Raw genomic sequence first — 14588 nt, 5'->3', positions numbered from 1 at the left:
TATCCACTTTTCTCACATATTGCACAAGCATTACCACCACGTTGGTAGAGCAGTGCTTCCACAAACTCACTGAACTCTGAAAGGAGCCTTTTGAGTACTCTTCCACAGGGCCAATCTTTTCTTAATTACGCACCAATTTAGCTTTTCATTACTATGTGATTCATCATTTCATAAGCCTCCCTGAACAATGAAGAAAAAGAAGTGGTCTGTAAACCCACTTGTTACCAGAACTAGCAAGATGGTTTTATCCATGCAGATTTGAGACATGTTCTATCTATAAACCAAACTTAAGAATGCTTTAGCTCTGCTGAATATACTCATTAATAATACTCAAAATAAAAAAATAAAAAGGAAATTAAGCTGCATTTCCCACAAAACTTGAGATACCTCTAATAAAAGGAAAAAACTCAACCCTATGGCTAAGCAAGAAAGTCTCAAGAGCTCCTGGATACCCTGGTTATTTAACTGGCTGCCAGCTGCTGGCCACTTGGATGCCTCTGGGAAGCAGAGTTACCGTCTTCACTTTAGATCTCTGCACTCAGCAAAAATTAATAATGCTTCTCCCAGGACTCCTTACTCCATTTTGTGCACACACACACAGATCGCAGCCAAACACATGCAGCTGCCACTTCCAACAGCTCACCACTCTGGTATAGGAGACATTCTGGACTACACAAAGGCATAGCACAGAAGTTTTGATCTGAGCTTCACAACATGAGTTTCTCCTCCTAATAAAAACATCCCAATCTTGTAACAGAAAATGCTTTTATAATATAGCATCATAACCTTTGCTTAAGGCAGTAACAGGAAAAGTACTCTATTACACTTCAAAACCTTTGACAGAATAAAGATAACCATGGAAATTAACTGATGGATGGATTCAGAGTCTGAATTTGAACAAAGCTATTAACTGATCACTTCTGCAGCTAAGGATTAAGTTGGAGAAACAAGAAAAATTTTAGAAAGGAACTTCTAATAATGTTTTAGTGTTTTCTGACAGCAAAAGTGCCCCTTCTCAGAGAAAAGCTGTGTCAGAATTTTAGAGTGAACCAAGATTTACCATATTTGCCACTGAAAATCTCTTCCAAGACTCTTTAGAAAATGAGATTTTTTTTTTCTTGTACTATTTTTTATTCCAATCACAATTTGTCTTGCTGTGACCTGCAGCATTACTGAGCTAGCAGGATTGTTACAAAACAACCTGTACTATCAAGAGTTGACACTCCAGAAGACATAAAACTAGATAAGGTGTGGAAGCCACAGCAGACTCTGTATGTAGACATCAAAAGAAGGTGGCATTAACCAGGAATCTAAAGATGTAAACTGCAAAAGTAGAAATAGATGGCATCACAACTGCTCAGCCTCTTGAATACAGGAAAAGAAGAATGCCTTTACATGAAATGAAAGGAAAAAAATCCCCCTATAACAGAGACAGGATGAGAGCTGACTGATCAGGAAAAACCAGTTTTGTTTGGGTTACACTATCCCAGTTCATCAATGACTGATAATAGTTATCAAGGTCTGCAAGAAAGGAAGTGAAAGAGCAGAAACAACACCTGCTTTCCTCAATATGCCAAGTTATGATCCAGATTTTAGAGACTGAAAACTAAAGTGACAACATCTGGCAGGACCCTGTATTTGTGGCACAAAGGACAGCTCCAAGAAGCTCACAACCTCAAAGAAGGCAGAGCTTGAGGACAGCAATATTAAAAATAAACAAGGAAACTGGAGGGGAGAAAAATGAGGAAAGCCAGAAGTAGGACTGAAAAAGAAAATATCTGGCAAACATGTAAGAATGTGCCTTCAGCACCAAGTTCACTTCAGTAAAGAAGGGTACAAAAGAGTCTCTAGGACTCAGAGAAAAGAGCCCATAAACAAAACTAGATAGATTCTGCAAAAGAATAGAGACATGGGGAACCTGGAGAAGGAAAAGCTACTACAAAAAAGAGGAAAACTGAAGAAAAGAGTAGCCAAGACGCATTCATACAAATAGAAATCACAGAAACCAACAATCTGTTCAAGAATATAAATGGTACCTGAGATTACTTTGACAAGAGCTGATTTTCACAAAGTAAAAAGAAAACTTGAGGCTACTGATTTGGTTTTCAGAATGCTTCAGCACATGAGCTGAATGAAGGACAGTTAGAACATATGGTGCAAAGACAGGAAGTAACTTCAATTGGGTTTCAGCAGAGTGCAGAGGAGGAGCTGAGAATTAGGACAAAGCCAGCAAGTGGTGTAAAGGGAGGGGGGGATGTGTATTAAGAAAGAAAACAAAAAAGAGAAAATGCAGAAACAATGGAGAAATTAAAACTTGGATTTTTTTTCACCTCAGAACTCTAATCAAAGTCTTTCCTTAGACTGCTATACATGCATTGATACACTAATTTTACTTAAACCCAGTAAAATCACCTCTGCCATTTCTATAGATATAATGCTTCTGCCAGTAGTTACCTCAAAGGCTAAGAAAAAATTCTTCTCCACCTGCACATCAGAGTTAATTGCTGAAGAAGCTCAAGTGGGGACATTCTAGCTTCCAGAAGCATCAGCCTCATGTAACCACCAGAGGGAGATTTCTAAGCATACCTGCATCAAAATAACCTTCACGGGCTCAAGGCAAGATTAAGACTCTACTGTGCTAATTTGTAAAAACAAATCAAGAAAGTCCATAACTAAAAGGCATATAATCTAAGAAGATAAATTAAAGAGGAGGCATATGAAATGAGCTTACTTCTCCCAAACTCACACAACAGGTTACCAGTAGAAATAAGACCTAGGGCAAGGGAATGGCATTTAAGTGATCCATCCACTAAAGCACACTACCTAGTAGACTGAAAATCCTAGTAACACTATGTCTTGACTAGGATTAATTTTTCTACACAGCATTGTTATAGTTGAACCTCAACTGGCAGCTAAGCACCACACTGGCCCATTGCTCTCAGGTGGAATAGGGCAGAGAAACAGCAAGGCAAAAGGTAGAAAACTCATGAGTTGAGATAAATACAGTTTAATAGGGAAAGCAAAAGCCATGCAAGCAATCAAAGCAAAACAAGGAATTCATTCACTGCTTTCCATGGGCAAGTGTGCCCAGCCTTCTCTAGGACAGCGTGGCCCCATCATAGGTAACAGTGACTTGGAAAGACAAATCACTTGAACATCCCCTCCACCTCCCTCTTCTTCTTAACCCTGCTTTATGCTGAGCCTGACATCATATGTGGGGGATATCCACTGTGTCAGCTGGGGTCACTGAGTCTCCTCCCAGTTCCATTTGCACTCCCAGCCTCTTCACTGGTGGAGAGGGGTGAGGAGCAGAAAGGCCTTGCCTCTGACAAAGCACTGCTCAGCAACAACTAAAACATCCCCATAGTGTCGCATTATTTCCAGCACGAAGCCAAAACACAGCCCACAGAGCTACTTTAAAGAAAATTAACTATCCCAGCAAAACCAGCACAAGCATGCAAGCAGCTCCATGTCTAACACCTTCATAAGCCATACTTTCAACAAAACATCCTTTTAATTTTTTAGTTTTTGGATTATTCCAGATCTCTGAGCTAGCATATACAAGCACAAATCTATCACCCAAAAAGTAAAGAGTAAGAGCACACAGTGGGGAGAAAAACAGAAAGCTAAATATGTACCTACTGGTCTTTCATGACCCTAAAACTACCATCAAAATCATTATTCACAATAACCTGGTAGGGTAACTGACTGATAGAAGATATCAGGAGGATTTAGTTCCCATTAATTCCAGTGACAGTTGCCATAGTTCTGCGTCAAAACAAAATCTCAGTGCCTAAGTACAAGGGAATAATGAAATATGAATGCCACAGTAAAAGTGGCTCTTATACATTCCCTACAGATTGCTTGTTCAAAATGTCCCTTGTCCATGAAGGGAGATTCAGACTCAATACATAGAAAATGGCCTATAAGGATGATAAGAACACATGAGAAATAAAAATTGTTCAGCTCATATAGCCTAGAAAAACCAAGTTGACAGGACATATTATGATTGCTATCTCTAAATAAGCATCAGTACAATAAATGCAAAGAAGGGAGAAGAGCTATTTAGACTCAAGGACAGTGCTGTCACACAAAAAAAGTGTGTATAAACTTGCTTGCAAAGTTTAGGTTGGAAATCAGATGACTGTAATAGCAGTGAGCACTGCAGAAAAGCTGTCAGTCTACATGCATCTGTGGATTGCACTTGAGAAAAAGTGATAAGAAAAGGAAATCTCCAAAGGTAAGTTCATCCCCTAACACAAAACCATGTGAGGATAAGGAGAAAATTGAAAGGATGCCAATGGGAGAAAACCTGTTGTGCTAGAACCCAAAGGTCTAGGGAATACAAAATATGAGCAAACAATTCAAATAAAGAAAACACTTCTTGCAAATTGCCCGGCTTACCCTGTTGAACACAGGTAACATCATGTAAAGTTTTTCTTCCTGCTCTTTCTGTGTCATGTGCCGTGGAGGATGACAGAGCTCCGTGAAGAGGCGCCGCAGATGCATCAGGCCCAGCGCGTTGTCCTGGGGGCTGCACTCTTCCTGCCGGGGCCGGCCCATGATCCTCTTCACCATATTCATCTTGGCTGACTTCTGGAAGCTCCCTCGTATCCTGTTCAGAAAGGAAAAGGATATTACAATATCCTTAAAAAAGCTCAATACAGGAGACTGAGGATTACTCCACCAAAGCCTTCAAATACGTAGCACCCTCCCTCACAGTAAGTGCCACACTGGAGTTAAGAGCATCAGCTAATTTTATATGCCAGGCATTGATTAGGAGAATTTAAAGCCAACAACTTGAAAGAGCAAAACATCTGATATTCTCCAGCAGAAAGCATGGCTGGCCAGGCTTTGAACACTGCAAAATGCTTTGGTACTTTTTATTGGATGAGTTTTACAATCCTTTGGTGCACATCCCACAGCATTTACAACAGTGTTATCTACATAATGCAAAATATTCTCAAATTAATTCTAGAATAAAAACAGTACTTTAAAATCTAATCACACAAGACCTTCCAACTCTCTCAGACATCAGCTTTATCACACAGAGACAAGCACAGATTTTTTCCTGACTCTCCTGTGGCAAAGAGACAAAGCTATCCAATGGAGCTATTGTTCATCTCACCCCTCAGCTACCGGCTCTGCAGAATAACACCTCAGTCTTCAAAACAACACGGACCAAGTCTTCCAGCTGTGCGACTGAAGTCTGTCAGGCAGGACCTTGTATGAGAGGTGTGAGGGCCAGAACAGATAAATCCCTAAACAGATATAACCAATCCCTAGATAGATGTAATCGATCCCTAAACAGGTGTAACCACTGCAGCAAAAGGGACTAATCTCACAACCATGGTCATGTTAGGGAAGGAGTAAGTGGAATACATGGAAAACAGTTGCTGCTCCATATATAAAGACCACCAACAATGAAACACTCCACAGAATTGCAATGCCTACATCTCACTGCTTAAATTTAACTGTAAAAATTATTCAAGAGTAGAAAATGCCTTGCAGCAAGAAACTTAAAGAACTTAATTATTTAAATTGTCAAAAAGAGAGGTTACCATGAAGGGTCAATTAATAAACGGAGAGGTGGTGATTCCAAAGGTGCTGTAATTAGAGTAACAAAGGGAAAGTAGACACTACTGAAGAACTCCAACCCAAAGATTAAGTTGTGATGAAAGACTGTAGCTGGATGCTAAAGCCAGGAAAATAACATCAATAACAAACTGGAGCTATGCTTGTGAAAGTGAAGGCAATTAACTACCAATAAGAAACATTAATAAAAGAAAAATCTTCTCTCTCTAACCCAAGAAAAAGATACCTTTCTGGAACATGTTCATAAAACGTATTCATAGAGTATTTTACTAAAACATAGTAAAACATTAGGAACTAAAGCTAATGAACATTTTAGTACCATTATTTTTGTAATTCATGAAATGAGAAGTCATCAAAAAAGCTAATCTAAGTTAAAGCCAGCAACTGTAAGTCCATGCTGGAAATGTTCACTGGCTTTTCACAACTGGGAAAAAATTAGATAGAAATGAGTGTTGTCCTTTAGTATGTCATCCCTAAGAAATAACACCAGTAACACTTCCAATCAGTATTAATCATGCAGCTAAAAACAAAACATAGTTTCCTCCAGAAACCCATAGCTTTTCCAAAACTCCTCAGTTTGAGGATGCTTCTCTTGCTGTAACAGGTAAAATAGCAGAATACCACATCTGAGCTCAAAGACCCAAATCTTCACTGTCTAAGCAGCAGGAAAAAAGTCTGCATCTTCTTTTTAATAAAATCTTTTAAAGACAATATTTTAAATTTCTTTTTATGATTCACCAAATGCTGAGAACTTTTACATACCCACCCAAAATTCATATTGTCATCAAATCCATGACTGCTGTGGGCTTTTGCTCATGTGGCCAATTTTTCTTTTAAATTCTATTGCTTTATTCAGCCTAAGCACTCACCTACAACAGAAATTTACACTGGTTCAGCCACACACTTGTAATTATAGATCTGACAAGTTTTGTATAGTCAGAGAAGTCCAAAGAAATGTTACACAGTATTTTCCCAGTGTAAAGAAGCCTACTGGAATGGCATTTCGCACCTTTGGTCTATTTAACTCCACCGTGGCAGTTAACTGCAAGGGATGACAAACAAAGAGAACAATTACAATAGTCCTCACTTCCTCAACACAGTCATGGCCCCTCCTGTCTATTCCCCACCACAAGGAGGGAAGAGGAGGGGAGGGGAGATGATGTCATCCCAATTAATTGCCTCTTTTTTTTTTCAGAAGTAACCAAATTCCAAAGTAGATACTACTCCTGGAATTATTCCAGAGTTGTCTCCTACTGTGTTTCTCTCTTATTAGTGGGCTCCAGGCAATGTAATCTAAAATATATTGTACATAAACGCTGAAAGAATTTCTGTGATTTATTTTTGCCTGTCCAAATCCAGCGGTATTTTCTCTGATTATCACAGCACAGATTATCTATGGGAAGAGAGCTGTCAGCTCTGGGACCTCCAGCATTAGGCCCAAATCTTAGACATGTGAAAGTGAACAGAAAAAGAACAGTGTTGTATTGCTATTTTGTCCTGTACAAATATTTTGACTGATCTTTTCTTTGTTTAGAATTAGGCCCAAAGAAGAGAAAGCAGTATACCTAAACCTTTTACTATAAACAAAAAGTATCTAGAAAAAAACATATTCCTATTCTAACTGAAAGCATCTGCACAATCCTCAGTCAGTTGCAACCATCACATGTGACTTGAATTCAGCATTATGACCTGGCAGACTCCTTAATGTCAAAAATGAAAAGATTCCAGTATTTTCAGTAAAACAGCCACTTCACCTGCTCACAACTGCTTGTTTACAGCACATGACAATCGAGCAGCCGGCACAGTAATTAAGACAAGCAAACTCAAAAGTTAGGGAATGCCGGTCTTGTAAATGATTGTAGAGCTTGAACTTGGCCTGGCTCTGCACATGCCTTGCAGTAGAGTCTTAAATTGCACACTCAGTTCCTACAGTCCCCAGAGAGCCTCCTGCCTCTCTCAGCAGATGCTTTATGAGCAGCTGGTTGGTATTTTGTTACTTCATGCCTCTGAGCATGATGCTACACCTTGGTTCCTACAACCTGGACTGAAAGGCTGCTCTGCACACCCAGCAGTGCATTTCCTCAGGGATCAGAATGCATCACAACTTCCTTTCACAGATATGCTCCACAGCACAGGTGCTGCAACAGCCTCAATATCCACACAATGAACACACATCCTCCCTTATGCTAAAATTGATCATGTCTAATAATATGGTTATCTATTTGAAGATGCTTTGGAGATCAGCTAATCCCTCAATCTTGCCATGCTTGAATCTTTCTGCTTGCTTGCGTTGTGTCCCTTAGAGACCAGCTGATGTCCTTCTCCTCTCAGCTTGTGATCTCAGAGCTAAACACCCAGTACACTCAGATGCAATTAGAGGACAGCTCCAAAAACCTCAAGAGGAGTTTTGTGGAAGTGGCAAGGACAGAAACCTGTTCTCAGCACAGGAGCCTCTTCCCTGCTCGTATTCCCTCTTCTGGCACATACATCCCACTGCTGCCCCACATTCTTTACTACATAGCCCTGATGAGTTTCTTCCCCCAGCAGGTCCAAGCAGGCACACTCTTCATAGGGAACCTGTAAGTTGGACAAGCCAGCTGTTGGGTGTTTGGCTTTTTTAAACTGAGGAAGAAGTTATCCTGAAAAAGCAAACAAAGTGAGTGGAAGTTCTGTGACGCAGCCCCACCGCGACAGGCATGTAGTTTATCAGGAGGTGTGAAGCATTTCAGCCTATTGTCCTCATTTTAGCTACTAGAGCTAAAAATGTGAATTAATGGCAGTTGCAGAGCATCACGTTCTGTACAGACCAAGACTAAAATAAGACACTTGATGAGTAGATTACAAACATGCACAATAAAACTACTGCTCTTGTAGTAAACATTACAGTTTTCTCTTAGTGGTAGAAGCAGAAGAATCTCCATGTGAGGAAAAATGAAGCAAGCAGTGAAAGCATAGCATAAGCATCCTCACTTTAAAAACTGCCCTTTGTTTTTTTCCACAGGCTGTCAGATGGCTGCACATTTCCCCATGAGCATAAGCAAGGCTGACCCATTTGAGCAGCTCTGATATAAAGCCATTCACCAAGGTTCTTAACTTTCCTGGTAAATTTATATGGGAATCTCCAAGATGAACCCAGGAGATTCTCCAGAAGTTTCACAGGAGTTAGTGTAAGAGCTAATATCTACCCTTCAAAATATTTTAAAGTGTTTTCTATTGTTAGTGGAAGCTGTTGAAAAAATGATCATAAATTACATTACAGAAAATACCAACAACTTACACAGCTCAAAGACAGACACTACAAGAAAAACACAACACACACACACATAATCATTAACACGAGTTAGGGTATGATAATGTACGGGTAATACTACTACAGCTATCAAAACATTTGTGAACAAAAAAAAGTAGACAGACAGAAGCTGCATGAGACACACTCATTTTCACAACAGCTATTATAAATCCGAGCTCTGCATCTAGCTCCAAAAGGATGTTATTTAAATAAGCAGCTAGATAATTAACTGCTAAGTAATTACAGTCACAAGTGCCTGTTTCTCCAGGCACTATACTGTTATTACATCAGCAACTTAGCAGTGAAACAGGAATCAACTTCTCTCTTTGCAGATTATAATGGGACACCGGTACACACCTCCACCCCCCCAACTATCTCAGGAAAATGAAATTTAAGTATTCTTCCTATAATCAATCTCAGAAGTCCATTAGGATCAGTAAATTCCACACCTTCTAGTTCCCTCCCCACTAGGTCTGTTACTTCTTTCCTGAATTTCAGGTTCCCTACCCATGCAGTGAGTACTAACATTCTGAAGATGATCATCAATATGCACTATTCAAAAGGCCATTGTCTGGCCTTCAGAGGAAACAATAAAGAGCTGTTACTGGCTAGATACACATCCATTTTTGCTTAGAACTGAGCAGGAATAAAAAATTCTCTTTGTAGACAAAAACATCAGTAGGAGGGGAAGCGAGGAACACAACTACTTCCTCCCATTCCCTTCCCCCCCACCAGTCCTGCCACCAAACACAAAACAACTACTCACACACAAAGAAAATCATGCACAAGCAAGCTGTGTTGCTGAAAGGGATGCCATGAGCTTTCCCTGACAGACTGAACTGGCACGCATGCCTTTGGGGAATGTTGCCTGCTAAGAGAGAGCCTGAAGTAAATCTCATATTCTGCCCCAGTAATAAAAGTGCCTATTCCCATATGATGGTTTCCTCTTGTTAAGTATCCAGTCATCTGGCTGAAATGGGAACTATTTCATTAAGAAACCTCCCCAACATGAAAACACCACCAACTCCCACTCCACCTTTTAAGTATTGCTAAGTATCATTAAGGAAGTTAAGGAAGGTGTGCAGGCAAGGATTTGCAAGGTCACACTATTATTTCAAAGTCATGACTTTTGTGTGTATGGTTTGGCTTTTTCCCTCCTTTGCACTGAAAAAATTCAAAATTTCTTGAGCAACCTCATGTTACCACCTAAAAACAATCTTGGCTTTTTTAGATGAAAAAAGAGCTAATACTAGTCTGTTTCTATAGATTGAAGAGCTGCTTACAGAGGTGTCTCAGTTCACAGGGTAGTATCCAAACCTGAGAACTCAATGCAGCTATTTTTTGCTTTAATACCTCTAAGAAACAAACAAACAAAAAAGCCTTGCAATCCTTACTCAGGACATGTTTTTCCTGTTCTCTGAACTCCACTCAGATGACAGCTAAAGATAAAATTTCTCTGTTATTTGCAATATTAGAAAAGCTATTCTTATACTCAATCTGATCTTAATGCCTTGAAATCTCTGCAAAAAACAAAAATTCTAATGCTTCAACAAATATGAAGAACTTTAGTAACTGTTTATTGAGAAAGATAAAGCTATAAAACATGGTCTATCAGTCTTCTTCGATTTCCCACAAATTATTCATGATAATGACACATAATAGCAAGTGCTGATAGAGTAGATTTCCTGTGGTTTGTACCCTCTTGAAGGTTAATGTTTTATATTCAGTGTAAAAGGACAACAATTAAATAACAGTGATACTTTTGACCTATGCTGCTGGGATGGAGGAGAGCTGTCTTGCTAAAGACTAATAATGAACATATTCTTACTTACTAATAACTTAAATGAAAATGACCTTTAGTTATATCAGCTTTTTGCACTTCATTTTTTTCAAATAAGAAAATAAAGTACCGCTTTTGACTTCTGCAAATAGCCTATTTTTTTCCTGACTTACCGTGTAAAGCTTGTATCTAGAAGATAACTGTCACTGCGTTTTCTAGTGCTTTAATAACCACATTACCCAAAATTACTTGCACTACTATAACAAATTATTTCCAGGCTACAAACACTTCTGCCATCTCCAAAAAAAAAAAAAAAAAAAAAAAGCCTGTAATCCAAAGTATTAAATCCTACCTACTCTATCTGAAAATAGTGTGTAGTACTTCTCCAAACCTCAGCTGAAGTGGCATCACTTTTCTTCGTTGCTATCTCCATGTAAGAAAAGCAGAGACAACTTCGATACCAGGAGTACAGTCCCACAATCCAGAATGCCCTTGGGACTGAAGACCCTGCTCCAACATCATTGTTCAGAGCAACAGCACAGAACAAGAGTCACCTGGCATGAAGGACTACCCATTCACACGTGGAGGCAAAGGATGTGACTGCAAGCATTGCCCACAGACATCTGGAGATGGTGTACAAAACTCACACCTTGATGAAACAGAAGGGAACTACAAGTTACTTTTACAGAGAGTAAAGACAAGACAGCGCACAAGGAAGCAAATGTGTGCCACCTTTTCCTGTGAGGAACAAATTTGTCCACGCTGCATCTAGAATGTGATTTTTGGCTGGATGATGACAATTCCACTTCCTACATCTTTATTTAGCACTCATTATGATCTGTCATCACCAGGAACCCAATTCTCAGTACTGTTTTTCTTTAAGGAAGCCTTTAACAAGACTTAAGGACTTCCATTTTCTCAGCTCAGTAATAAACTGATAACCAAGCTAAAGAATTGAAAATGCTGAAAAAGCAAACTGCCAGAAAGCTCAAATACAGGCTATTTAAACTAGAGACATGTTGATTTAAGGTGTCTGCCTTTCTACACTTTACATCTTTTTCCATTAAAATGAAAGATGAATTCTTATTTTGTCTCAAACTATCACACACAATCCTGAGAACCAAAAGGTAAATCTGCTGTTGTAAACATTCAAATAGCTAAATCCACTACTTGTTTAAAAGCAGCTTTTGAAAAACATCACGGGAGCTGAATGAGTAATTTTCACTTTTCAGAAGCCAAATGGCATGTAATGAATATTGTATCCAGCTAGGAAGAGCAGAAAACCTCATCTTTGAGGTATCTGTAACAGATGGTCCTTCATCTCTTCACAAGACGAAGAAATACCATCCAACAAACCCTAAGGCTACCTGAAATCCATATTTGACTGCCAGGTTCTACACACCTTCATCTCTGAATTCAATGCAAAGTCTTAAACCACCTCATCTGCATATAAACGCAGATCTGATCTCCAAAAAAACAGTTTAGGTTTGCTAGCCATCAAAGAAGGTGGAAAATTCCATACCTCAAAATTGCTCCATGGTATCTGCTTAGGTTGGAGAAAAAAAGACAATATTTACACCAGAAAAAGGTTTTGAATAATTTGTTCATGGCAGAAATATATTGCCATTGCAGGGCTGAGGACCAACCAAACTCTTCATGTGTAAAAGAAACCTTTCTGCTTTATGAGATGAGAAATGGTCATTCCAGAAAATAAGTCACTCTTGCATGTTTCATTACCCCTAATCATCAGTTACAGTGAAGATCAAAGTACAGGGCTCTATGCAGGTATTATGTTAGAAAGGAGACACTGGATTAGCACCTTCAGGGGGTTCATTCATAGACATCCAGGCTCCAAGAAACCATTTGCCCCTGCTTGTGCAATCATACCACTGAGACATTTTCTCCACTCCTCTAACCTGTTCCAGTGTGGTCTCAAAGCTGCGGCACTCAGAGCTGGATTGCCAAAGTCTGAACTGGCTCTGGACATACAATTCCTCCTCTACTCAAGGAATGCAAAGGACATTTTTTTACCAGAAGAATATGCTAACCGAGGAGACAAAAATATGTGTAACACAAAAATCCTGACAGGCAGAAGCAAAGTCCAACTTAGCTGAAGCAGACACAAAACATGACAAAAATAGAGACATTGCTCACCAACATGTATTTTTGAAACACTTATTTATAGAAAAATGATGCCTAGTAAGTTAACAGGTTTTGGACTGAGGGAACAGAAATTCTGTTCTTCAGTGTAACCAGTATGCATACATTATAAACCCAGCAGATTAGTTTTGGAACCTATAATTTGTCAGATTAATGTTAATCTGGAACCGTGTAACTGGATATTTGAGGTGGGAATGACTCCCATTTCCACCTGCTGGTTGACAAGACAGTAGATAAGCAAACTCATATTATCCTGCAAACCTCAGTATTGCTATAAACATCTGGAGCTCAAAAACACATTGAGGAAAAGTAAATACTGAAACATCATTTTCATTTTTAACATATGCTGGCAGAGTTGTAACATCTCAGAAACATTTGCAGCTCAGCAAAATTACCTGAAATGGAGGAATCAATTGGAACATTTTATCGGAAGCTTATGAACCAACTAACCTATGCAGCATCAGAAAAAATACACAGAATACCACAAAGATAGGTAACAACTGGTTAAAAAACTCAAACTAAAATAGAACAGACTATTTGCTTCCTCAATATATTGGAGAGCAACTTCTAATTGAATTCTTGACGTGTTCCCTGGAAAAATATCTTGAGTATCTGTGAATGCTGGTTTTCTTGTTTTGAGTTGTTTTGTTTTCAAAAGGCCTAAATAAACTGATTTGCTTTAACTGGACAAGAGGATACTAGTTAGAGCCCATTGGACATATAGCAGGAACTGAAATTTTAGGTTGAAGTCCCGAAATGCATGACAATGACTAAACCATTAATTCAGGAGAGAAAATTCTGCTAAGAAGCCCCTAGAAAACAAAAAAGGGGTGAGAGGATGAGAGGGTAGGGGACACACACAGAAAAACAAACAAAAATGCAAAATAATCTGGGATCTGAGGAGACAAGCGTGTGCTTCGCTGGAATGCAGACATCAACAATTGCACAGGAATAATAACACTGCTCTGGACTTGTGGCTCTTGCCTTCACAGTAAACAAGCAAAGTGAAAAAGCCTTCCTAGGAAAGTTACTGCATTCGAACCAATAGTGAAACAATGAGCCACCATCAAGAACGGGGAAGAGTGCTTTGGCCTATTCACCTTTGGAAGTGATGGGGAGTGGGAGGGTGCGGTGGGGAAGATGGGGAAGGAAACCAGCGAAACTGGAACAGGAGAGAGCCTGTATATCCTCACAGTAAGGCCATGCAGGAAGCAAAGAAGCACCAAACAGGACATATTCAGTAATGACAATAGTGACACTAAGCACGGTTCTCACATTTAGCTAAAAAAGCCACCGGATTTTTTTAACAGGAGCACGGTCCCCATTTGTGGTGGTGGTGGTGGTGGTAGTGGGTTTTCTTCTCAACAGAAATCTAAAGCAAAAACTTCCTGCAGCCATGTAAACCAACCATTTATACACCAAAAAGAAAACATTTCTTCTGCCTTTAGGAAATTTGCATATGAAGGAGCAGTAAGTAGAAGCCCATTACCTGTAAAATTTGTCTCCATAGAGCCACCCTTGTTTCTAACAACACAGATAAGAAAAACAACAAAATTATCCTACCAGCACATGTTTGGCTGATGTAATAAAATTCCTCTCTCTGCTACCATCGAAGCAGAAAGATTGTAACAAAACCAGCAGCCTATCTGCATTTAAATCAGCATTAAAGGCTGGGCACAAATGCTTGTTTATTTTTGAAGCAAGAGGAAGTAAGTAAGGGTGAATAACCCCAATGTTTTAAGCTGCATGTTCATAGTATTTCTA

At 39.3% G+C, this 14588-nt stretch overlaps 1 protein-coding gene across 8 annotated transcripts in view; it reads right to left on the bottom strand.

Moving 5' to 3' along the window:
- The window catches only part of WDFY3 (WD repeat and FYVE domain containing 3), a 152623-nt gene that overhangs the window by 97441 nt on the left and 40594 nt on the right, over positions 1-14588 (bottom strand). For all 8 annotated transcript variants that reach the window (XM_077176944.1, XM_077176948.1, XM_077176947.1 and 5 more), the window contains one exon: positions 4405-4615. In XM_077176944.1, coding sequence (XP_077033059.1) covers positions 4405-4584 — 180 coding nt within the window. In that variant the 5' untranslated portion in view covers positions 4585-4615. The remainder of the gene's footprint in view (positions 1-4404; positions 4616-14588) is intronic.

Source organism: Agelaius phoeniceus, chromosome 4 (assembly GCF_051311805.1).
Source record: "Agelaius phoeniceus isolate bAgePho1 chromosome 4, bAgePho1.hap1, whole genome shotgun sequence".
Taxonomy (NCBI): Eukaryota; Metazoa; Chordata; class Aves; order Passeriformes; family Icteridae; genus Agelaius; species Agelaius phoeniceus.
The sequence above is the reverse complement of the archived record's forward strand: the minus strand, read 5'-3'. Positions and strand labels throughout refer to the sequence as shown.